Here is a 27,336-nt window from a genome sequence, read left to right as displayed (position 1 = left end):
TGACATCATACCCGCGTTACCCTCGATTTTTGTTTTGTAGAAACCATGAAAACACCAAAGACGCTTTAATATATTATGTGTTTTATTAGACAGGCGAGCAACAGTTTGGAAGGATACATTCATTAACAAAAAGCTAATCATTGTTATATAGCTTAATACAGTAAGTCTTATTGTTTACCTCTTGTTTTCCTGATTTACCACGAGTACCATGTTTTACCATGCCTAATATCGATCTAGCTTACTGCAATGTGTAACAAGTGTCTCATAGCAGCTGCCGAGCACATGCAGAGTAGCATTATAACAACTTTCAACACACAAATGTATGTTATAAGATAAACAGCGCTGCGTTACCCCACATACGCTTGACCCGAAGAATCGGTATTGGCGACTGTGTAATCTCATTCATGAACACAATTTCTGCATGAGTCCATCCCAATTCTTTTTTCACCGGCTGTAGACGTGAAGACACCACCTCCCATGATTCCGCGAAATCAAGGCGTCATCAAGCTACACATTTGTTTTGAATAAGCGACCTCTAGAGGTGAAAATTTACAAATTGTGCCTTTAAATGCATTTTTAACTGAAGCAATTTACAGTGCATTTAAGATACACATTTCATCACTATGTGTGTTTAAAGGGGTACTTCACCCCTGGAAAGATGAATGTGTATTTAAAATTGGTCATTTATGTAGTAGAAATGTGAAATTATTTTTGAATTTGGAGCTTTCTAGACTGAGAAAAGGTAGAAAATGTATTTTTGACTAATGTGGATGAAAGACAACAACTCCCATAATGCACTTGTTTTGCTGCCCTTGCGAGGCCACGCCCAAACCACGCCTAGCGGTTACAGGCGGCATTCAGGAAAATTCAAACAAATAAATCGTGAGTTAGATCATACATTTACAGCAAAATGGTGCTAAATTGCTTTGTACCTGGATGTACACCCAAAACCAGGAAAGGACAAACACCCGAAGTTTGGAGATGACACCGTTATAGAAAACCTAAAAAAAACGCAGAATATGTAGTCTCCATTTCAAGCACAAGGACTACGAACCAAATATCTTTGCAATGAAGAGAACCATTCTGAAGGACACCGCGATAACATCTATATTCACTTTCCCAGAGGACGAACAGCCTGGCCTGATCTATGTCCGTGAGTAACCTCAAACGTGCATATGTATGGGTGTGGTGAAAAAATGCGGAACTACTTGCTATTACTGGCTGTAGTTTTAACCCTCTGGCCAAAAAAGCCTCCGATGACGCAAAATGACGATTTTTGCGTCATCGGAGGCTTTTTTACAGAATAAAAATGCATAAATCTCTCATCTCGGGCTGATATGAAGGGGGAAAGCACGCTAATTCGAAAATACTAGTGGTATTCTACTAATACAAAGCTTAATGCTAAATCCTGAAGTAACCCTTTAATACTTTTATTGTAATACTTTTATGAATTAATACTTTTATTCATTAAGGACACATTAAATTGATCAAAAGTGAAGGTAAAGACATTACAAATTTCTATTCTTCAGTTTCCACAAAAAAATTAAGCAGCACAACTGCTTTCAACACTGATAATAATAAGAAATGTTTTTAAGCAGCAAATCAGCATATGATTTCTGAAAGATCATGTGACTCTGAAGACTGGAGAAAATTCAGTTTTGCATCACAGGAATAATCCATTTTAAAAAGAGGTCTTTCACCAAGTACTGCCTGTATAATTAACTGCCCCATATACTTTTAGCTGAAGGTGGCTGAAATTGTTTGCTAGAAACAGGCAGACACAGAAAAACATTGCTGTCACACTGTGAGTATCAGTTCTGTGACGTTTGACCTCTACTTTAGCACTTACATTTAATGGTATTTTTATCTGAAGCAACTTACAGCAACTGAGCTACAGGAACATTAAGGTCAGCAAACAGACAGAAAGTAATGCTTAATCCTGACCCAGACTTCTTTCATCTGTCACTAAACCGTTCAGGTGCTGGTTAAATGTGCGGAAGCAACATTTGATGTCCAGCCGATCTCGCCAGCTGTGAATAACAGACCCTGCTGTCTCTGTTTCCATGGCAATTAATGTTCTATAATGCCCAGTTGTTTAGTTATTATTAATAATGACTCAGTTCAAGCACAGCAGGGCAGATTCGTTGCTTAAGGGTTATGACCAACAGATGCCAGGGCTTTATCTAACACTAATCCAATCTGTCTATCAGCGGAAAGAGAGCCACTGACAGACGTTTCCATACAATGGAAAGGGAATTAAAATGGCAGAACAAAAGCGTTCAGGGTCAGCTATCGGAGTCTACACAAAGAAACATAATAGATCATGATTTGAATATGTACAAAAGTATATCATCAAAAAAATATTACTTTTGCTTGGAAATCTTTAGTGTCTTAGAGTCTGAATATCAAATAAATATAATATGAAATAATATAATAATATTTTTTTCTTATGCATTTATTAAAAAAATAACAAATATCACAAAGATCTGCTTAGTATAAGCATATAATAATATCTTAACAACAATAATATCTAAAACAAGTCTAATTTGCAGAGAAACAGGGGTGTCTGCACTGAAAATGACTTGATTTAAATATCCCAGTACTATTTCAACAGCAAGCACACATTCTGCAAGATGTTGTGTGCAAAATACTGGCCAAAGAGCATCATATCATGGGGAGGTCATCATATACCGAATGGTTCATTAATTTAACCACTTTTGCGAGTGCTCTTCATGGCCTCTGAGCTGCATCTCTCTGCCTTTATTGAGCCCTTGACCATCTGAACAGAGCATTTAACCCCAGCGCATAAATATCAATAGAGCATAGAGATGCATTATAGCTCTCTCTCATTTAATCTCTCTCTAGGAGAAACGCTATTGATCTCTGTTTAGCAGCAGGAGCGGAGTTCACGTGTGCTTTTAAATGCATTTAAACTCAACAGGCTTTTGGCCAGCAACTCCATCGGTGGTGCCTGCCAAACCTCGAAGATGCTGGGTATCAAAATGACAATGAAAATGGTTCGATAGATTATATATAGTCTGGTTTTTTTTTTTAAAGAAAAAAGAAATTAATACTTTTATTCAACAAGGACACAAGGATTATTATTAGCTATGCAGTGTTCAAAAGTACATAAGACCTTTGTATCTCTAGCTGGGCTGCTTCCATGAAAGATGTCCCGCTGACAGTGATGTCTCTGAGTGCTGCCCATATAACAATACTGTCTCTCTGAAGGAGCTGTCTGCCTGAAAATGAATGTCTAGTACATTAGGACATTTCTTTGCCCATACAGACACACACATCCAAACAGACAGTCGCTGTCTCTCTCCTCTGGAAAACAACCTCAACATGTTTACACTGAGGAGTACCATCAGTATCAAACCCATGAAGGACTCCAGCATGAGAGATGTGTTTTATTCCTGGGACTTATTTCCATGACATTATACTATAAACCAAGTTATTGTTTTGTGCACAAACCTGTAGCAAATTAATATTTTCACCTAATATAAAGGCAATAAATTAAAGGTTACCTTGATTATGATTTCAGTTTTTTAACTTTAGTTAGTGTGTAATGTTGCTGTTTGAACAGACAACATCTGCAAAGTTACGACGCTCAAAGTTCAATGAAAAGGGAGATATTTTCTTTTACAGAAATCGCTTTTTAAAGACTACAAAGTGGCTGGTACACTGTAAAAAATGGCCGCGATTTTAACAGTAAAAGACTGTAAAAATGCTGCGGTGAAAAACTGTCAATTGGTTTACAGAAAGGTTCCGTACTATATACGGTGAATAACTGTAATAGATCTAACGGTATATTTAATGTAATTTTACGGTAAAATACTGTTAAATTCACAGTTTTTGGAAGTGAAAAATAACAAATCATTGTAAAATTTACAGTGAAAAACCGTAAGTTGACATTCCCACAATTCCCTGCGTGACACTTCACATTTTATATATTTTCGTTGAAATAACTTATTAGTTTTTCTCATTTTTTTCTAATAAGTTATGTACATTAGGGTTTTATGTTACATCTAATGTTGTTAAATTAATGTTTATTGCATTTTTAAAATTTCATGCATGTTACCATGATGGTGTTTAGTGTGTGTGCGAATGACACTTTGTGCACCTTCTATATGTTAGTGTTGTCCTCCTCAGCTTGAGGAAAAGCTGCTTGTGATGAACTTTGATTCATCATGTGACTCATCACCACTGTGTTTGGTGACTGTCAGTGTATTATAAAGGTACAAAACAGATATTAGTACTTCATTAGGTTGGTAAATTAGCATTATATCAGTTAATGAAATAGGTTATTTTACCGTAAATTTAACAGATTTTTTTTACGTTGCTACTGTATTTTTTACGGTAAAGTTCTGGCAACCACAGCTGCCGTTTTTTTACCGTAAATTTTACTGGGATTTTTTTTTACAGTGTAGGGACTACAACAAGCTTCCCCAAATTTTACATAAATCCTGCCCTCGGGAACACGCAACAAAGGGGGCGAGGCCATGTTGGGCTTCTTTAGAGAAGAGGAAGAGTTGTTGTAGTTGAGTGTTGTTATCACTTTATGTCAGACTGCTTCACAAACGAGGGTCAATTCAATGCTGGATTTGCACAAAAGATTAACATGACGGCACATGCTAGTCAATGAGTTGAATCAACTCCGCAGCAACTACATACATTTATTCACTAAACATTCAGAAACATCCAGTTGCAGTCTAAAAGTTGTAACTTCTTCCTGAGTCTCTCCATCAGTGACTGACTCTGGTTTGAACAATGTAAGGCTTGAACACCGTTAATGACAATCGTTATTTTGGGTGCGTGAGATTATCCAGCTTTGTTGTTGTTGAGCAACCAAGGCATGAGCTATTTAAGCTCCGCCCTCTTTTGGAAAGCGGGCCGGGAGCAGCAGCTCATTTGCATTTAAAGGGATGTGTTTTTGCTCACATCCAAATAGGGGCAAATTTGACAAGCTATAATGAATGATCTGTGGGGTATTTTAAGCTTAAACTTCACAGACACATCCTGGGGAAACTTATATTACATCTTGTAAAAGAAGCATTATAGATCCCCTTTAACACTATTAGCTTAAAAATAAGGAAGGTTTCACACTAGTGAGATGGTACCTCTATACCGCAGAAGTAATAAGCCAGGGCGAGCGGGCCATTCACTGCTGAACCGCACTGAGATCTGGTTACTAGAGCTCCGTATCACCAGACCTCTGGATAACACTGAGTTGTTGGCCAGGATGGAGGTCACAGGTCCACCCAGATCCTCCAGAACCGCCTCCATTCCATCATCCAAACTCGCGTTCAGCACCTGCATCAAGAGCAGAATCAGATCAAAATCTATGCCTTGATATTCCACACTTACATGATTGTATCTATGTAGATACCTTCTAGAATCAGCTCAACTGAAAGTGTCTTTTGGAAGCACTTCAGTGGGTCCCGAATTTAGAAGTGTATATCAGGATCCTCTGATCGGTTTCTGTGCGTGTGTCCCTGAGATAAGCATATTGACCAGTGTTGTGTGCAGCTCTGTGCTGGTGTGAAGTGTTGAGCTGTCCAGTCGTATCAGAGCTAATACTGATACCGATACACACACTGATATGTTTACAAACAGCTGTGAGATTAGCACAGGAGCTGCACAGGTGAAACAGTTTTCTTGTCGGTTTGTAAACATTCATTCACTTAATACTTAATGAGTATTTGTATTTCAGATACACAGTATTTGGAGTAATAGATATCCGGGGAAAAAACAAATGCATTTACTTCCCTCTGTAGTTTGTTGGAAAAAAGGTGGCATCGTTTAAGATATCAACAGAACAGATGGGCTAAACAGAAATAAATTATTTGAAAACATTGTTAAAGGGTTAGTTCACCCAAAAATGAAAATTCTGTCATTAATTACTCACCCTCATGCCGTTCCATACCCGTAAGACCTTCGTTAATCTTCGGAACACAAATTAAGATATTTTTGTTGAAATCTCCATGGCTCCATGAGGCCTGCATAGGGAGCAATGACATTTCCTCTCTCAAGATCCATAAATGTACTAAAAACATATTTAAATCAGTCCATGTGAGTACAGTGGTTCGATATTAATATTATAAAGTGACAAGAATATTTTTGGTGCGCAAAAAAACCCCAAAATAACGACTTATAAAGTGATGGCCGATTTCAAAACACTGCTTCAGGAAGCTTTGGAGCATAATGAATCAGTGTCATGAAATCATGTGACTTCGGCGCTCCGAACAGCTGATTCGACACGCTGATTCATTATGCTCCGAAGCTTCCTGAAGCAGTGTTTTGAAATTGAAGCCGTTATTTTGTTTTTTTTGGTGCACCAAAAATATTCTTGTCGCTTTATAATATTAATATTGAACCACTGTAGTCACATGAACTGTTTTAAATATGTTTTAAGTACATTAATGGATCTTGAGAGAAGAAATGTCATAGCTGGCTATACAGGTCTCACTGAGCCATCAGATTTCAACTAAAATATCTTAATTTGTGTTCTGAAGATTAACGAAGGTCTTACGGGTCTGGAACGGCATGAGGGTGAGTAATAAATGACAGAATTTTTGGGTGAACTAACCCTTTAAAATAATTTTCAAAAACTTTTCATCTTTAAGTACAGATTAAATAAAAATACTAAATAAACAAAAATGTTTTATTCATTCATTCAAAAATTATTCAGGAATCGGACCACACTGGTCGTGCTGTATTGTTTTGATTCTCTGAAAAGAATCGGCTCATATGAATCTTTCATCCTGGAACCGGAAAAAACTGTTCTGATTCACTAAAAAGAAACCGGCTCAGGGGACTGGGGAGTCATTCATTCTGGAATCAGATCACACTGATGTTTCGTGCTGGCGTTGCTGCTGTACTTTAGTAGTAGTTTCGCATTACCAGAAGAATACATGTTTGAGAACCGAAAGAAAAAAATCAATCGGTTCGAGTATTTTTTAAAGGTGAAACTTGGTTTTCAATCATAATGGGGACGAATTGCAGGTAATTTTGACACCAGTGACAAACTGTAATTATTTTCTGGTTGCCACTGTGTTGAAACACAACACAGAAAATCCATTTAAAGAGACATACGACTTTATCCCATCATTCGCTTATGTGGTAGATACTGGCACTGGGTGGCTTCAGACAAAACGTTTACACAGACCTTCTTCATTTATGTGTACAAATGAAGCGAAAAAATGATCATTTGACAGAGGGTGAAGGAGCTGATACCTGTAACAAATTTGCATAGATTTGAATACATGCATAATAAATTCAGCTTCATAATGTATTTCCAAAGCCTTTGCTTTTCCCTTTCCCTTGTGATGTGTCTCTCAGGCACAGAGAGGAATAACCGTCCCTGACACTCTTTTGCTTTATATCTCCCTACTTTTTATGACACCTTTCAGAGGTGAAAATATTATTAGCTGACAGCAATCTCTCCAACTGAGACCTTGACTGAAAAACTCATTTCAGATGTGGCAGCAAGACCCTGAAACTCTCCTTGGGTTCAAGCAGCTCAGTCCTTTCTGTGAATATTAGCTAATGTGCTCTGCCATAATTTGTGCTTCTTAAACTCAAAACCCAACCGAACAAGTACAAAGGCCTTCATTTCCATAAACTGAGTCTAAAATTGTGTCATCAGATGTTTGGTTGAGGCTCCCTGACCCCTAAGCTGGGTAGAGTTAGCAGGGCAGTGTGTATGGAATAATATGAGCGGTGTCATGGTCAACAGGTCGACAAGCAATTAAAATGAAATGGTGTTGAGAATCTTAATGATTTGTGGCCTTTCACAGGACCTTTGTAGACTCCAGCAGACCAGTTTATGGAAAGTTAATGAGGGTCTAGCCGACAGAGCTCTGGACCCTGGAGAGATGGCAGTGTGAATACAAGTTACCTCTAATTACAGCTCAACTAAAGGCCAATTCACACCGCACCGATAGAAACCAGACAAACGGCAACAAACACTTCGATCTGCGTTTGTCAGGTTGTGGAATGTCTCAGAAGTGATGCACTGTAATCTGGCGATTGTTGCCATCGGTCGGGGTCAGTTGGTGCAGTGTAAATTGACCTTAAATCTCCAGTTGTCCACTCATTTATCAGCACACAAACATTGATTAGATCACAAACTGCTAAACAGTCTGTGAAAGAGTACATACAGTATAATGGATTTTGAGGGAAGCTGACTAGTGTACTTTAGGATCTGTTTCCAGCATGGCCTATCACAGCAAAATGGCTGTGAATCAAATGCAACCATAATGGTTGATGGAAGCTATAAACTGTTGTCACATAATTCATAGCAATATAACAGAACACATAAAACAGGTGAAAATGCACCTCTGTTGGCTTTTTCCATATGTAATTAAATTTAGTTCCATTAACGGTTCTTGCATATGCATTCTTCCACTGAAGCAGGCAGAAAACCTCTAAAAAATATGATACTGACAGGGTTTCCTACTATTCAGAGACAACGCACCACTTCAAATACAGCACAAAACATAGGTGTAATCGAATTCCTGGAAGTTGGACTACTCTTCCAACCTTTTGGGATTCCCAAAAGAATGACTCTTATGAGTAGGTTCTTTTTAATGAATTAAAACCATACAACCTAACCAGTAGTCCAAACAGTTCTTGAATGAATGCCATATTTTTTTCCAGTAAATTAAACACATAAATGGCTTACTACTTATGTTGTTCATCAGAGTCACTCGTGTAGTTAATGACCGTTTGCTCATATGGAAGCAAGTTGTTAATGATACACATGATTTCTGTGAGTAGTACTTTATACAAATAAATAAATTAATGGATTTTTTTTGTTGTTACATATGGTTAAGGCCAATTGCTAGATCTGCAAGACTTGATTTAAATGTACTTCTTTCTGAAATTATGTCATCATTTGACAATGAAATTGCATCTCTTTTTTGTCAAATATGGTTATAATGAGTATAATGTATTTCACCTCTTCTGCGGTTGGAACCAACAACCTTTTAGTTAGCTGTCCAGATCTTTAAAGGTGCTCTAAGTGATGTCATGAGTTCTTAGGCCAAAACACTTTTTGTCACATACAGCAAACATCTCCTCACTATCCTCTAGCTGCCTGTCCCCTGAACACACTGTAAAAAAACGCGGTCTCTGTAGTCGCCACAAGCTCCAAAAACAAACTGGTGCAGTCTGGACCACGAAACATAATAAACATGCTCCAGCCAATGCACAAGCTACTTCCATTTTAACTGCGCCTTCATGACCGTTTCAGGAAGCACGGATGGGAGGGGAGGAGGAAGAGGAAGAGGAGGAGGAGGGAGGGTCTAGCTAGCCTCTGTTTTGTTTGACAACACTTCGAATGTCAACAGGAAGTTACTCCACCCAGGATCGCTTAGAGCACCTTTAACCACTAGGCTATACCACCCATGTTACAAAAGGCCTATTCTTTCTATCTGTCACACTACAGCATCAGAACACCTACAGTTATAGACATTCTAACCTCTAAACAGTCACTATCCAAAACAAAATTCTAAAACTTTGAGGAATCTGCAGAAAAATACATCAGTATTCAAACAAACATGCAGCCAGAGTGCCCTTAGAATCCCCCTCAGGGCAAAACCACTGGCTTTAAATTGGCCACCTGGAGAATGACAAATGTCAGGAAAGAGCAATTATTTTTAAGAAGTCTTGTTTTTGCAGGAAATCAAAAAGCAAACAAATGATCAGAACTTACTAAGTTTGTTGGACACATCTAGCAAACAATTCATTTTTATACTCAATATAATATCCTCAAAAACAAAAACTTCAAAAACATTCTGATAATTATCTTCAACTGATGAAACATCACATGAAAAATGTCAAAAAAGTCAAGTAAGCGTTCAGATTCAGCACAGTCGCCCTCGTCCTGTTCCTTAAAGAAAACCAACAGATCCAATCTACTGTAGGGGCTTTTAAAAGGAAATTATGTTTCATATGACAGAGCAGCTCTGCTGCAGTCAAACACACTGATACACGAACATGACTATCCTCCTGGAACTCCATACGGAAACTTTCACAACTTCAGACTGGAGGCCTTTAATAATGCCTGAGAGAGAGTTGGCAGCATCTGTCTGCGTGTCTCTAAAACTTTTACGTGCAATGTTCTGTCTCCTCACAATCAGTTTTTAAATGTGCTTCTCTCTGTTCTGATCAATCCAAAATTAGAGGTCTGAGAAATCTCAGTGCTGTGTCGATTGAGCCGTATCGAGTTGGACGGCTGACAGAAACGATAACAAGTTCCACCTGATTGCATGAAACGCAGCGTCTGTGGTGCTTCATTTGCTCAAAATGAATGGTTTGTTTCTCTCTTGGCTTGCGTAATGAAGTAAGATATTTGCTAAATCCTTTTTTTAACTAGTGCTTTCTACCAAGAACTATTTAGAAAAACACATAGTTTTCCTCTGGTGTTCATAATGACAAACATTTATCAAGTATTTTGCACTTAATGTTTTTTCTTTTATTAAATAATTTAACTGTGTTATTTTTTAACTTTTTTATTCTCAATTTTATTGTATTATTATATATTTATTATTTTATTATTATATTATTATATTTTTTCCACACATTCAAGCACTATCTATAGCAATTTTTATTGTGATTGCAGTGCCCTGTTTGCAGTTGTCAGGCCACTCTAACCATCCTTGCAATTTAAGAAGTCAAATATTTATCTCATAACCATGTAGATATGCAGAAGAGAAATATCTTGTCTTACTGAGCCTGCAGTGACAGGCTGGGACTTTTTAATCTCTGTGTGTATACTTATGAAATTTCAATGTTAAGTGAAGAGGAGATGGAAATGACACTCTGTTGCCCTTGAGAGACAAAGATGTGTGTGAGAGACTCTTCTCCTAATCTGCATATGATAAAAGCTTTGGATGAAAAAGTACTGACCTGAATCTCAACACCATAACCCAGATATACCGTAACCAGGCAGGTGCAACGCATGTGGGAATCAAATGAGACATCCAGAGGGAGCTCTATATAACCCTCAGCCTCTGTGAAGTTCATATCGCAGTGAGCTGGAAAAAGAAAGACAGAGTGAGAGAAAGAGCATAATTTTAAACAATTGCCCCTTTTACAGCTGTCTTATGTTTGGTTGGCTGTGCACTAATCCTTCATTAGCTCTGACTCCTGTGCCTCTGTGTATCATATACAGTGGGTACGGAAAGGATTCAGACCCCTTACATTTTTCATTCTTTGTTATATTGCGCCCATTTGCTAAAATCATTTAAGTTCATTTTTTTTCCTCATTAATGTACACACAGCACCCCATATTGACAGAAAAACATAGAATTGTTGACATTTTTGCAGATTTATTAAAAAAGAAAAAGCTGAAATATCACATGGTCCTAAGTATTCAGCATTTGCTGTGACACTCATATATTTAACTCAGGTGCTTTCCATTTCTTATGATCATCCTTGAGATGGTTCTACACCTTCATTTGAGTCCAGCTGTGTTTGATTATACTGATTGGACTTGATTAGAAAAGCCACACACCTGTCTATATAAGACCTTACAGCTCACAGTGCATGTCAGAGCAAATGAGAATCATGAGGTCAAAGGAACTGCCTGAAGAGCTCAGAGACAGAATTGTGGCAAGGCACAGATCTGGCCAAGGTTACAAAAAAAATTCTGCTGCACTTAAGGTTCCTAAGAGCACAGTGGCCTCCATAATCCTTAAATGGAAGAAGTTTGGGACGACCAGAACCCTTCCTAGAGGCTCTCCTCAGTGCAAAACACATGAAAGCCCACATGGAGTTGGCTAAAAAACACCTGAAGGACGTCAAGATGGTGAGAAATAAGATTCTCTGGAATGATGAGACCAAGATAGAACTTTTTGGCCTTAATTCTAAGCGGTATGTGTGGAGAAAACCAGGCACTGCTCATCACCTGTCCAATACAGTCCCAACAGTGAAGCATGGTGGTGGCAGCATCATGCTGTGCGGGTGTTTTTCAGCTGCAGGGACAGGACGACTGGTTGCAATCGAGGGAAAGATGAATGCGGCCAAGTAAAGGGATATCCTGGACGAAAACCTTCTCCAGAGTGCTCAAGACCTCAGACTGGGCCGAAGGTTTACCTTCCAACAAGACAATGACCCTAAGCACACAGCTAAAATAGCGAAGGAGTGGCTTCACAACAACTCCATGACTGTTCTTGAATGGCCCAGCCAGAGCCCTGACTTAAACCCAATCGAGCATCTCTGGAGAGACCTAAAAATGGCTGTCCACCAACATTTACCATCCAACCTGACAGAACTGGAGAGTGATATGGGGTGATGTGTACATTAATGAGGAAAAAAATGAACTTAAATGATTTTAGCAAATGGCTGCAATATAACAAAGAGTGAAAAATTCAAGGGGGTCTGAATACTTTCCGTACCCACTGTATATATATTTCTTTCCATTCCATTCGTCCAAATATTGCATTCATCCGTCCTTTCATCCATCTATATATATATATGTATATTAGTGGTGGGCCGTTATCGGCGTTAACGTGCTGCGTTAACGTGAGACTCTTATCGGGCGATAAAAAAAATCGCCGTTAATCTATTCTCAAAGTTGGGTTGGGAGCTGGGTCTATACTATGCAAGCTATGATGACTTTCACCTTGATATTGTAGCGTGGATGTTTACCTAGCCGAATTGACCCTTCGCAAAGACCCGCCCCTCTTAGTTACTGTTGCTTTGTCCGACAAGCCGTGACGCTGTCACGCCACACATAGTGATAAATGCATCACGGAGCAAAGAGGACACTGACAACACGTCGACAGACAAGACAGAGCAGGTTACTTATGATATTAAACAAAGTCCCAGCTTTAAAACTGTGTAGTTTTTAAGAAATTCAAACAATAAAAAACGTTTTGTTGCCGTTTTGTTGCCCCACCTGCTGTAGCGCCTCAGCTCAAGAGGCTCATAAACCGATCATCTCTTACTACGAGTCCATTATAGCATCAAATAAACATGAATGAGAATCAATGTTGTTTCAAACGCGGAAAGATGTCAATATACACAATTTTTCAAGTTTAACTCAACCAAGGTTAATCTTCTAACTCCTGACTGCTTTGTCGGACAAAATGGCGGATTACTTTTAGTCATTATTTGGGTAGCACACATATTCTGAATGTCTTTGGCAGAATTCAAATGAGCCATTTTAATCTAGATTAATCTAGATTAATTCCAAGATCACAGTGAGATTAATCTAGATCAAAAAAATTAATCTATGCCCACCACTAATATATATATATATATATATATATATATATATATATATCTATATATATATATATATATATATATATGCATCCATCCGTCTATATATATTCATCCATCCATCCATCCATCTGATCCACATCCATCCATCCATCCATCCATCCATCCATCCATCCATCCATCCATCTCCATCAATCATAAATGTACCTGAATATGTCTCAGACGAGTATCCTGATGTGGTTTTCCCTTCTGGCCTTTGTGGTTCTTTCTTAGGTGAAGTTGACAGAAACAGTGGTGGCAAAGTAGTTTTCTTGTCAGAGGCTTTCTTTGTTGTTGTGGTGAGAGTTGTTATTTGACTGGTGCTTGTGGGAGTGCTGGTTGGAACGGTGGGGTTTGTGAGAGGTTGAGAGGCGACTGCTATCTTCTCTGATGTTCTACTACGGATTTTGCTGGGTTTTCTTTGCTCAACAGATGTTGGCGCAGTCATGGTCAATGTGGTTGCAAGGTCAGAGAAGACTGCTGAATCCTCCTGAGGCACCAGAAGTGAATGTTCAGTGTTAGATGTAGAGGTAGAGACAGTTGGCACGGTGTGTGGTGCCTCTTTAAAAAACTGCTGATCTCCCTCAAAGCTCTTGGTCAACAGAGCTGAGTGGAGTTTAAGCAGTCTTAGGTTGGGAAGGATTGGTACTGCATCTGTTGTGAGCTGCTGGATGTCAGTTGGTGGCTCCTGTTTACTGGTGAAAGGGTCAAACTCTTTCTCTGATTCTGACTCTCCTCCTCGCCCAGTTTGTATGGTTCCATCTTCTGAAAAGTCCAAACAGATTGAAAATTAGTAAGCCTTTTTAAACAGGGCTCCACAGACCCCCAATGGCCCTGGAAAATTTGAAAGATTTGTTAATATATTTGTTTTGTAGACTATTTTTTTCATTTGTTTTTATATATATATTGCTTATACCACAATCATTTAATGCCTGATGCTCTCCAGATGCTTTTAAGTAATTGTACATAAAGTTGTGACAATGTTTGATTATTCTATTTTTGAGCATATTAATGCAGTGCTTCCCTGCAAAGTAAATATTTTATAGTTTAAGAGTGACACAAGAGGTTCAATATTGCTGTGATCTTTAGTACTGAAGAACAGCAGCATCTTTCAGGGAAAAGAAAGTGTGAGGCAATTACAGAACGTCTTTCATCTCAAGATTAACACACCTCACTAGACAGAAGAGCTCTCAGAAGGGATCAGAGAGAGAGCTGTATAATAACAGCCGGCACTTCAGGTTTGAAAGTCTCAACAAATGTTTATGATCAGAAACTGTAATCAGAAAGACAGACTTAATTTGCCTCTAAGAGGAAGTGAGTCATTTAAATGTCATTCAGACACAAATATTCTTAAAAGCATGTCTAATGAAAATATAAAAAGTCCAGTTTAATCAGTCATTATGGGAATGTCAAGAGACTGTTGTTAATCAATCTTTGGTTATTAAATGCGTCATGCCATTCAAACTGCATTTGTTTCCTCATTTTGAACTTCCAAAATTCAAACAAAATGTAGCATGAGAACCCTAAATTGAGAACCCAAATGACCTTTTTTTTCTGTGGGATATAAAAGTTAGTTATTATCAAAATGTCAAATATATTCTTTTCCATACATTGAAAATGCTTAGTAATCACTGGCTGTAAAGTCTAATTGTAATATAATTGTAATTGCCACAGTTTTCCACCAATGAATATTTCTCAGGAAAGGTTTATTGTTGAAAGTCAATTTCAGTATAGGAACATACATTGAAGTCAAGTCTACAAAAAAGCTATCGAACATTTCCAATCACTGCACATGTTGGCATCTCTCTACTTGTCTTATTGAGATATTTGTAATATTTCAATGAGGTGTGAAGGAAATCCTTTTATTTTCCTGCTACCGATCAAAAAAACAACAACAAAAAAAAAAAAAAAACCTGTTCGTGCGACATCGCTGTGCTGAAAACAACATCTGGAGTTGTGTTTTATCTGTCAAGAAGTGCTTCCATTATTGAGACGTGTAAGGGTAACGCTGCACTGAACTGCTGTCAGATCATGTCTTTTTATAATCATTCCTACAGGATTAAGGCAGCTCTCCACTGGGACGTTAACAATGTCTGGCTTGAGGAAAATTCAACCGCAGATGTACAGTCTCCCTCTAATACAAACACATACACTGATACCTTGATTCAGCTGTGTTTAGGGGCCGTTTACACAACACAATTTTCAAGTAAAAATGGAAAACATTTTATGCGTTTTGACCGTTCATTTACACGGCAACGGCGTTTTGGGGGCCTGTAAACCCAAACTTTTCAAAGTGCAAGTTTTTGAAAACGATACTGTTATTGTCTCCATGTAAACAATGAAAACGATGATGTCATGCACATGCGTATTATGTGTTCAAATAGGTGCGTAGTATTTCTTTATGAAGTGACATCGCCAACTACTGGCCTGGCAGCATAATACAATCATTTTCACAGTTCCATATGAACAAGGATCATTTTGACAACGATGCTGTCTGTACGCGAAAAACGCAAAGAAAAAACGTTTCAGTTTTTAGAACATCGCTGTCTTAAAGGTACCCGTAAAGGGATAGTTCACTCAAAAAAATTAACTTCTGTTATCATTTATTCACCCTCATGTCATTCCCAACTCATTTTTTTTTTTTTTTTTGATTTTCAAGCCTAGCTCTCAAATCTCAAAATCCTCCTTTTATTGTTCCACATGAAGAAAGAAAATCATATGGGGTTTGGAACAACATGAAGGTGAGTAAATGATGACACATTTTTATTTTTAAAATACTTTGTGGCAAACAGAGACAATCATCACTGTTTATTATCATAGAACATCCTATACATCTCATGAACGGCTTCAAAACAAATCCTAAGCAGACTGTGAACCCCAGAAGAGCAGATACCTCTGAGACTTACTGTTATTTCTGCGTTCAAACAGCATGAGATCGTGAGTGTATGTTTTACTCCCTAATTAGGGAACTGGATGACAGCGTGTTCTAACAGGATGTAGCTTGGCGACACAATGAAGACAGTAAGAGATAAAAAGAACATCACCGACACAGACTGTAAATGGGGGACGGATCCTAAAGGGATCAGAGATTTGTAGACGGCTTCTGGAGACCAGCGCACAGTCAAACTCTCAGTGGGAGCTACAGCTCTGCTTTATTATTGGATGTAATCCAATGAACATTGGTGGAAGGCTGAATGAGGATAATAAGTTGTGGATTGTAATTGTTTTGTTGGTGGAAAATTATGTTAGAGACCAGAAAGCTGAAATGAAATCTCCATTGGGCGCATCTCTGGATGTTTCTTTGTCTTTTTGGTTTCTGTACTTGTTTAAATCTTTATCTAGTATCACAAATGGAGTCCGGCTATTGCTGAACACCAGCTTGGCCCAGCTGGGTGACCCACTAAAGGCTGTCCACACACTTGAAGATTTTAAGCCGATTTGCACCCTTGAACGATCGGGGGCGTGGCCCGATTCGAGGCTAGTCGCAAAGATTTTTTCTCTATTGTGTGGTGTCATTATGATTATTTAACTGCTCCTGATCGAGATGGAGCATCCCCGATCTCAAATCGTAAATATCAAACAAGTATGATATTTATGACTCTTGATCATCTCTGACCCGCAGTAGCCAATGAGAGAGAGCAAACATCACATACCGGATGCTGCGTGCTTCTTTAACTTAAACTTGGCAGCCACAAACATGCCACAAAAATGGAGTATTGAGACTGAAGTCCTTTTTTTTCTATTTTGTTTTTCACTGTGAAGCTGAACGCATGGCAGGAGAGCCTGCTGACAATTGTCCTCCATTTGTACACTAGGCGCTCTGAACCGTGACCGAGCGTGTTTGACCCCCAAAGCCCAGTTCGTTTGACTAGTGTGAACGCTCCGTACCAGGCATACCAGGCCGTCCCTGGCTCGCTTGGAAGAGGTGGGCCAGAGCACGGTTCAGTTGGGCTTGGGCGCGGTACGCATGTAGTGTGAGCGCAAACTATGCAGGAGCAAGGAACAGCTACTACTTTAGCGTGTGCTTCTGTCATCAAGACGATGGCAAACATCTACTTGGATAGTACACTTTTCAATTAATGTAATTAATTAGGGTGTATTTGGGTTTAGAAAGGGTCTGGTTCTCAACTTATTGATGAACAGAAATTGTAGTTTGTGAATAAAGATGCAAATTCCTCCATTAACGTCAGCGATTAATAATCCTCTGATACGTGCAAGTGAAAATCGCTGCACAGCATAAATGATACATTTGTTAGGCAGTATCTTAGCGAAAGTGCTTTTCTTCCTGTTTTCTTCCATACAAAAAGTTGCATTGTATATGACGTAAACATGCTCCGTCTGTGAACGTTGAAGGCAATGTGAGTGTAACTACACCACATGCCATTCTATATACATTCTATATAACTAGTTGTTGTCTTAAAGGTGCCCTAGATTGTTTTTTTACAAGATGTAATATAAGTCCTAGGTGTCCCCTGAATGTGTCTGTGAAGTTTCAGCTCAAAATACCCCATAGATTTTTTTTAATTAATTTTTTTAGCTGCCTATTTTGGGGCATCATTAACTATGCACTGATTTTTTCAGCACGGCCCCTTTAAGAGATGCGTTCCCTCTGCCCCACCAGCTCTCGACTATATACATCGCATAAACAAAGTTTACACAGCTAATATAACCCTCAAATGGATTTTTACAAGATGTTCGTCATGCATGCTGTATGCATGCTTCAAATTATGTGAGTAAAGTATTTATTTAGATGGTTACGTTTGATTTTGTGTGAGTTTGAGGCTATGCTCTGTGGCTAAAGCTAACATTACACACTGTTGGAGAGATTTATAAAGAATGAAATTGTGTTTATTAAATTATACAGACTGCACGTGTTTAAAAATGAAAATAGCAACGCCTCTTGTCTCCGTGAATACAGTAAGAAACGATGGTAACTTTAACCACATTTAACAGTATATTAGCAAACATGCTAATGAAACATTTAGAAAGACAATTTACAAATATCACTAAAAATATCATGATATCATGGATCATGTCAGTTATTATCGCTCCATCTGCCATTTTTCGCTGTTGTTCTTGCTTGCTTACCTTGTCTGTGCACAGATCCAGACGTTAATACTGCCTTTCCTTGTCTAATGCGTTGAACGAGCTGGCATTATGCAAATATTGGGGTCATACATATTAATGATCCCGACTGTTACGTAACAGTCGGTGTTATGTTGAGATCCGAGTGTTTTCCGGAAGTCTTTTAAACAAATGAGATTTATATAAGAAGGAGGAAACAATGGAGTTTGAAACTCACTGTATGTCTTTTCCATGTACTGAACTCTTGTTATTCAACTTTGCCAATATAAATAAAATTTTTCATTCGAGGGCACCTTTAAACTAAAACTATTAAAAATAGTTTATATTTTATAATAACATAAAATGTAAGTATTAGATGAAAAAAATGCATTTGCAACTATCTGAAATAAATTAAGTACTATGATGACTAAAAACTAAAACTGAATGTTTTAACTTTTTTTACTTAAAAAATGTCTTAACTAAACTGAAATAAAAATAAATTAAAGCTATATATAAATATTTAAAAACAATAAAAACAACAACATAAAAGCACATAAGAAAACTGCTGAAACTTAAACTAAAATTAAAATGTAAACATAAAAATATATTGTATTGTAAACATATAAAAATATAACTATTATGTTCTCCAAAAACATAAATCACAGATTAAATCTGGGTGCATAAACTGTTTAGAGGCCAACTGCTCACAAAAGCATCCTTTCATCCTCAAATCACTTTCCTGATATGAAGTGTTAAAATAGCTGTAAATCAAGCACTGACCTCACAATTTCTCTCTTATTGAGAACAAACAGAGCACATGTCACTCCAGAGTGAATCCCATTTATCAAGATGACACTTTCTGTAATGGAAGTGTGATCAGATCATTCCAATGGCAATAAACAGCTGCTTCACAAAGCCACACAATGTCAGACCATCCAGTCAGATTAAACCAGAGGCTGTAGACAGTCATTAATCTCTAAAGAGGTAATTCAACCGTGTTTTATAGACTGTGACATGGAAAGACTAATCCCAGTGCACTTTTGCAAATAAGTACATCCAAAAATAAAAATTCTGTTATCAATTACTCACCATTATATGGTTCCAAACCCCTAAGACTTTCGTTCATCTTCGGAACACAAATGAAGATACTTTTAATAAAATCTGAGTGATTTCTGTCCCTCCGTTGACAGCTACGCAATGGCGCTTTGACGCTTCAAAAAGTTCATAAAGAGATCATAAAACTAATCCATATGAATTGAGTGGTTTAGTCTAAATTTTCTAAAGAGACTCGATCGCTTTATATGATAAACAGTTTGAATTTAGGCATTTCTTTCTGTTTTGTGACAAGACTAAAGTTAGGCTGTGCTACTCTCTGCAGCATCCAGCATGTTTTTTCCAGCCAGTGAGACGTAGAGAAGGCTGAGGGTTTTAAATAGTCTGAAATTGCTTTTATTCGCTTTGGCAGGCATGTGTCAGAGTGCAGCGTGCTGCGAGTCAACATGTCTAAAAACATAAACGGCCAAAACAAAGGTCCTACCTGCCCAATGGACATCAGCAGGAAACGCAATATTAGAGCTGACACTGATGGATGAAGCTCTCGGATCTTAAAAAGATAGAGTATGTTTGTGATTGTTTTGGTCCCAGGACAGACAGTGACCCTGAGATCTGAAATGGACCTTTACAGATAAGAAGTCATGCAGTTATTCCTATCTCCACTCTTTTATCAAACCTTTGTGCACCTTTAACTAAAATAAAGAACCATCTCAGCCTTAGCAATTTCTGAATTCATTCTGTTGAAGTGTACTCATTTGTGTAATGAGAGTGTGCTGTAAAACACGATGAGTTCAGAAAACTCAAAACAATTGAGGAAACTTGTTACTTCAAAACATTTAAGTAAATAAAATTTTTTTTAAAGTTAGTAGAACAAGGACTTAAATTTTATGTGACAAGTGGGGTGAGGCGAGGCCAAGAGCCGTGGAAGTGGAGCAAGCCAGTGTGGTGCACAGGTGTCTCTCATTAACAGCCTCGCCCCACTCATCATAATGTTAATTACATACAGTTCATTTACATAAACATCACATTCAGATCTTCATGGTTAAATGTTAGATAGCAAATAACATGCTATTATAACTATAAAAGAGAATGTCTTTTTATACTTGCATGTATATAATCAAACAACATACAGTTTGTGGTCTTAAAAGTTTTGCAGCCCATCCTCAACCTAACCACAGGCTCTACTCTTCAACACAATGGTAACCTACAAAACTAACATAACAGAACCCCCTGTAAATCCCAACATAACACAACATTAAACACTAACTTATGTTAATCTTGTGCAAAAACACAAAATAACACTTAAATTCAACATTTATTTTCCTTATACAGTCTGACACAAAGCATGCCGTGAATTAGAAATCTGTAAGTATCTGTGTAAATCTGTGTAAGTATTTCTTTAGTGGACAGAAAACAAACTACTGAGCCAACAATATCGAATCAATCGCACAAGCTCACCACACCCAACTTGACCTTCCATTTCCAATTGGGAATAATATCAAGTGCGCTTTTTAACTTATGGAAGACTTATCAAAATTATTTGTCAAAAATGTTGACATTTTTATACTAATAATTTAAAATGAAGTAAAGCTAAAATGAGTCTTTGACAACTTAATCATTAAGGATTCTATTTATTAACTATTATTTTTTATATTTATATATTACTTTTATAAATTAAAATGAACTAAAGATTTATTTCACCTGCTGAATTAAGTATGCAATTTAATGAGAGGTGCAGTTTAGCATAATCTGTTTAAAACATTCATTGCTGCTTAATGCATACCATCTCACATACTATTTAAAACAATTATAGGCAGTATACTATATATATATATATATATATATATATATATATATATATATATATGTGTGTGTGTGTGCGCACATTTTTGTGATTTATGAGGACACAAATTTGTATAATGACATGGGTATTACACTGGTATTATGACGGAAACATGAAATATTTAAAATAGCTTTAAAAACATACTAAACAATGTTTTATTAAAAATGTAAAAATGCAGAATGTTTTCTGTGATGGGTAGGTTTAGGGGTGGGGGTAGTGTAGGGAGACAGAATGTACAGTTTGTACAGTATGAAAACCATTACGCCTATGGAATGTCCTCACTTTGATAGCAAAACAGTCCTTTTTATCACTGTTAAATAAGATCACTAACTTCATTAAAGTAAATAGTACTAGGTGGAGAACTTTTTAAGTTTAAATTCTATAATAAATCAGTAAAAGTTGACTTATGCTCAGCAACAAACAAAGTAAAGCGTACTTGTGTAGGTGTTAGTGAACAGCATGTATCATTTACCGAGCTCATACATTAGCAGCTCTTCTCTGACACATAGCTTAGCTGGGCGGAAAAAAGTGTCGTTATACCTGAAAGCTCATGATTTAATTGTTGGCAGCTTGTGGAATATTTTAAAGCGTGGACGTGCAGACAGCTTTCCACCCACATGGAGAAGAGGTCACTGCAATTCTGTCTTGCTGAAACCTGTTAAAAATGGGCTGTTTTCTGGACATGAAAATGAAGGCTGGTATATAATGCTTGTTAATAATATTGTCTTACTGATTCTGCTGCCTGTATTATTTCATAGAGTGAATGATACCTGTCAAAGGAAAGTGAAATAAGATACACATGGTATGCTCTTACTGCACATTAACCAAATCACGTTTCTTTTCACATGAAACATTATATAGCAACAGACATTTATCACTATATCCGGGCGTTTAAAGATTATATATATATATATGTGTGTGTGTTGTGTGTGTGTGCGTGAATATATCATGGGCATTTCCTCCGAGGAGGCAAGGGAGGCAGTGCCTCCTCAAAAAAATAGGATGAGAAAATAAACCATATTACATATAAAACAACACAAATATTGCAAATTATGACATTAAAAAGAGCACAAGTCACGTGTATTTCTAAAGGAACACTGCCAAACAGCGACTCCCGCAGGTAAAGTTTCAGCAGGAGTCATGCCTCCCTTTGCTCTCATAAGAAACCATAGAAAATCATGAGAACTCCGGCGTGCGGTGGGTTTTGTGGGGGGTAATTGAGAATGAATGGGGGAAAGTCACGTGAGAGGAGGCAATGTCTCCATCATGCTATGATTGGATGTAATTGGTTATGATTGGATATGATTGGTTTGTGCGATAAATCCCGCCTCCTGTTTACGTGCGCCTTCCGCGTGTCCGTTTGAATGAACAAATGATGCCGTCAATGGGAAAACTTATTGAAAAGTAAGTAAACAGATCACCCAGTTAGATATCACTGCTTTATGTCATGTCAAAATCAAACTTGAAATGGACTGAAAGCATGATGACAGCGTTTTTTTTTTTTTTTTTTTTTGGGCAATCAGCTTGGTGAAATTAAAAATACAATTCGTGTCTGTGACAGACGGTGTTTACGGAGCATGACTGATGATCCAAAATATCCTAAGATGACAATCAAAAAGAAAAACATCAATACACAAATAAAATATATTGTTTAAATTATTATGGCCTTTAGTTATTATTTTGGAATGAATGTAGAAATGCTTAAAACACTAGCTTGATGAGATTGGCTTGGTTTTGCTAAATAGAACAATACATTGTTAAAGGTGCCCAAGAACGTTCTTTCACAAGATGTAATATAAGTCTAAAGTGTCTCGTGAATGTGTCTGTGAAGTTTCAGCTCAAAATACCCCATAGATTTTTTTAAATTAATTTTTTAACTGCCTATTTTGGGGCATCATTAACAATGCACTGATTTACACTCTGCGCCGCCCCCTTAAATCGCGCGCTCCCTGCCACACCAGCTGTTGACTATATTACAGCGCATTTACAAAGTTCACACAGCTAATATAACCCTCAAATGGATCTTTACAAGATGTTCGTCATGCATGCTGCATGCATGCTTCGAATTATGTGAGTAAAGTATTTATTTGGATGTTAAAGTTTTATTCTGAGTGAATTTGAGGCTGTCCTCCGTGGCTAACGGCTAATGCTACACTGTTGGAGAGATTTACAAAGAATGAAGTTGTGTTTATGAATTATACAGACTGCAAGTGTTTAAAAAATGAAAACAGCAACAGCTCTTGTCTCTGTGAATACAGTAATAAACGATGGTAACTTTAACCACATTTAACAGTACATTAGCAACATGCTAACGAAACTTTTAGAAAGACAATTTACAAATATCAGTAAAATATCATGTTATCATGGATTATGTCAGTTATTATCGCTCCATCTGCCATTTTTCACTGTTGTTCTTGCTTACCTAGTCTGATGATTCAGCTGTGTGCAGCTCCAAACGTTAACTGGCTGCCCTTGTGTAATGCCTTTTATAATGTTTGGAACATCATGGGCTGGCATATGCAAATATTGGGGCGTAGACCTCGACTGTTACGTAACAGTCGGTGTTATGTTGAGCTTCGCCTGTTCTTTGGAGGTCTTTTAAACAAATGAGATTTATATAAGACAGAATGGTGTTTGATACTCACTGTATGTCTTTTCCATGTACTGAACTCTTGTTATTCAACTATGCCAAGGTAAATTACATTTTTGAATCAAGGGCACCTTTAATGTAAAATTACAAAATAGAATTGTATTTGGTTTCTTTTTTTCTTTTTTGATGTAATGCAAAGTAATGTTCATTTAACAAGAAAGATGCGTCAACGTTAAGAGTAATACATGAATTTACATTGATTCATAAATAAATAAAAAATGTGCCTCATTTCAGAACACCGCTGCACGCCACTGGTGTATATATAATGATATTATTGTTTATGTTGGTATATTATGTCATGAAGACATTACAGGCCATTCCAAATGAACACATTCTGTCAAGTGAAGTGAACTTCTACAAATATCCCTTGCTAAGTGTGTAGGGAACAGTGAACACTGCAGAGGGACACTGAGGACTGGAACACAGACCTACAGAAAACAAACTTATAGGGCTTATTGATGACAAATAACTTATTTCATCAAAGAGATAAACAACAAAACCCTTTCCTGTCTTCTGAGGCATCTCTGCTCTCTCTGGATTTCATCTAAGCAGAGTTTGAATTAAGCGTTGCATCCTTTCAAATCCAGTTCTATGATTAATGCAGCATCACTGCATGTTCGTTATCAAAAGAAAACTCACTAAGATGAAAAGCTCTGTGTCTTCAAACTGCACCAGTCTCCTGTAGGTTTAGTGAGGCTGATTTTTCAGGAGGCTATCCCATGACAGTTTGCACAGAAGGAGGGAGAGAACATGCCCAAGGAAATACTAATGATCTTTTTTGGCCATCCGCCTCCTGAGGAATGTTGTAAATCCAGAGGAACATTGTTATAAGATCAGAAATAGTCTGCACAACACTCTATAAATAATGGTTTGATTTGTTATTCACCTCTCCCTTTCTGTATCTCTCTCCCCATTTACCTTTCTCTCTTTTTCTCCTCTTATGATGAAAACCATAATTTTCCCACTTTTATTGCAGTTAGATTGAACAGCAAAGCATTGTGGGTAATAAAACTAAAAAATAATCACCACTGACATTCTGCAAAGATTATATATTATAAATATTATGAAACCATATTAAATTAAATTAAATTATATATATATATATATATATATATATATATATATATATATATATATATATATATATATATATATATATATATACATACATATATACACTATTTAACAATATTAAAAAAATGTCTAAAATGTACATTAATATATTAAATTATAGCTTTAAGGGTGATTTGAGCTAAAGAAGAAATATTTTTACTGATTTTAAATATGTTATTTTACAGCATTATCCATTCATACTCATGCAAATGTGGGAGCCCGGAAATGCAAATTCATGCCAAATTTTCTGCAGTACAAAAAAAAATATATATATTCATGACCAATAGAAGATCAATACATCTCAGTAACTTCTGTATCTTTGGATTTTGGATTTATTATTATTCGTTAAAAGTTAAATTTATGTTTTTAATAAAGGACATATGTTGTCCATTGCTTTGAATTGTACATGCTCAAAGTCTAGTGTGACCACGCCTTTAAAGGGACTCTCTTTATACAAACACAGTATCTGAATAAATAACTACTCATTTATCCATAACAGCTCTCATATATCTTAATTTTTTTTTTAAAAATCTAGGTTTCTTGTGATCAATAGTTTTTTCAGTACAGGAGGAAAGAAAAGTTATACACAGATTTCTTTATTTATATTTCTAACACAGAGACGTATGTGTGAATACTCAGATGAATTGTGAAATGAAATCTCACAGGCAGCCTCACTAAGACGCTTTCATTCTGCACCATACTCTTCAGAAAACACTTGATCAGAGTGACAGGAGAGAGAGAGAGAGAAAAAGAGAAAGCATAATTCATGCTATTTGAAAGAACAAAGGCCTGCGAGGAAATGACAGCTTGTCAGAGAAAAATAAAGCCACGGAAGAGAAGAGACAACAACACAAGGCATAAAAGCAAACAAACAGAGGTAAAGTAAACAGACTTTGGTTTATCTGTGCGCTCGCATATGCCTTTTTTATTTCTTACATTTCTTGGAGTAAATTAACATGCAGTCTGTGGGCTGTCAGTAAGGAGAGATGGATGTGTACAGTGATTATGAACAGTGTTTTCTATCATATATAGGATTACATTGCATAAAATTTACTGGGACACTTGAAATTTAGCTCAGGATCATCTAGATCATCTTTGAGATGTTTCTACACTTCGATTGGAGATAAGCAGTGGCAAATTTAATTGAATGGACATGATTCGGAAAGGTACACACCTCTTAATATAAGGTCTAACAGCTGAAAATGCATATCAGAGTAAAACCCAAGCCATGAGGTCAAAGGAACTGCCTAGAGCTCAGAGACACGATTGAGACAGATCTGGGGAAGACAACAAAAAAATTCTTCTGCTTTGAAGGTTCACTGAAGCATGTAGCCTCCATAATCCATAATGGAAGAAGTTCTGGACAAACCAAGCAATCAATGGAGAAGGGCCTTGGTTATAGTGGTGATCAAGAAGCTAATGGCTTGAGCTCCATGATCATATATGGAGATGGGAGAGACTTAGAAGGACAAACCTCACAGCAACACTCCACTGATCTGGGCTTTATGGCTGAGTGGCCAGACTCAAGCCTCTCCTCAGTGAAGACACATGAAAACCCACTTGGAATTGGCAAAAATTGCCTGAAGGACTCTTAGACTCAGAATGTAAGAAACAAGATTTCCCTGATCCGATTAACCTCGGTTCCAAGCATCATGTATGGAGGAAAGCAGGCACTGCTCATCACCTGCATAATACCATCCCAACAGTAAAGCGTGGTGGTGGCAGCATCATGCAGTGGGGGGGTTTTCAGCGGCAGGGACTGGGGCACTCGGCTGGGTAGAAGCAAATTATAGAGATATCCTTAATGAAAACCTGGTCCAGAGCATTCAGAACCTTAGACTGGGCATGAAGGTCCACCTTCCAAAAGGACAATGACCCTACAGCTAAGGCAGTGCAAGACAACTCTCTGAATCAGCAAGCGCCCAATAGAACATCTCTGGAGAATCCTGAAAATGGCTGTCCACCGACAGTCCCCATCCAACCTGACAAGAGCGTCAGAGGATCTGCAGAGAACAATGACAGAAAATCCCCAAATGCATATGTGCAAAACTTTTTGCTTTGCATTATGGGGTGAACAGTGTAGATTGATGTGAAAAAGCAATTTAAAGCCGATTAGTATAAGGTCGCAACAAAACAAATTGTGAAATAAATAAATATGTATATAAATAAATGCATATTAGTTGAATTAGTTTTACAATCATATAGAGGTTAATGTAAAAGTAATTCATACATGAATGCATCTGTGAACTTTCTATCAGTCAGTCAAAAAGCAAACTCCTGATCAGCTGGGATTTACATCTGGAGATATGAAATGCAATGTTAGAATAAAAGTCTGAGGTAA

The 27,336-nt window shown here is 37.3% G+C and overlaps 1 protein-coding gene across 1 annotated transcript in view; it reads right to left on the bottom strand.

Moving 5' to 3' along the window:
• sez6a (seizure related 6 homolog a) overlaps positions 1 to 27,336 on the bottom strand; it is a 56,151-nt gene that overhangs the window by 12,761 nt on the left and 16,054 nt on the right. The window contains exons 2-4 of the mRNA XM_067399136.1: positions 13,441 to 14,037; positions 10,915 to 11,042; positions 5,121 to 5,313 (exon numbers count right to left, since the gene is read on the bottom strand). Of these exons, the coding sequence (XP_067255237.1) occupies positions 5,121 to 5,313; positions 10,915 to 11,042; positions 13,441 to 14,037 (918 nt within the window). The remainder of the gene's footprint in view (positions 1 to 5,120; positions 5,314 to 10,914; positions 11,043 to 13,440; positions 14,038 to 27,336) is intronic.

The sequence above is a fragment of the Chanodichthys erythropterus genome, chromosome 10, assembly GCF_024489055.1.
Source record: "Chanodichthys erythropterus isolate Z2021 chromosome 10, ASM2448905v1, whole genome shotgun sequence".
NCBI classification, from domain to species: Eukaryota; Metazoa; Chordata; class Actinopteri; order Cypriniformes; family Xenocyprididae; genus Chanodichthys; species Chanodichthys erythropterus.
The sequence above is the reverse complement of the archived record's forward strand: the minus strand, read 5'-3'. Positions and strand labels throughout refer to the sequence as shown.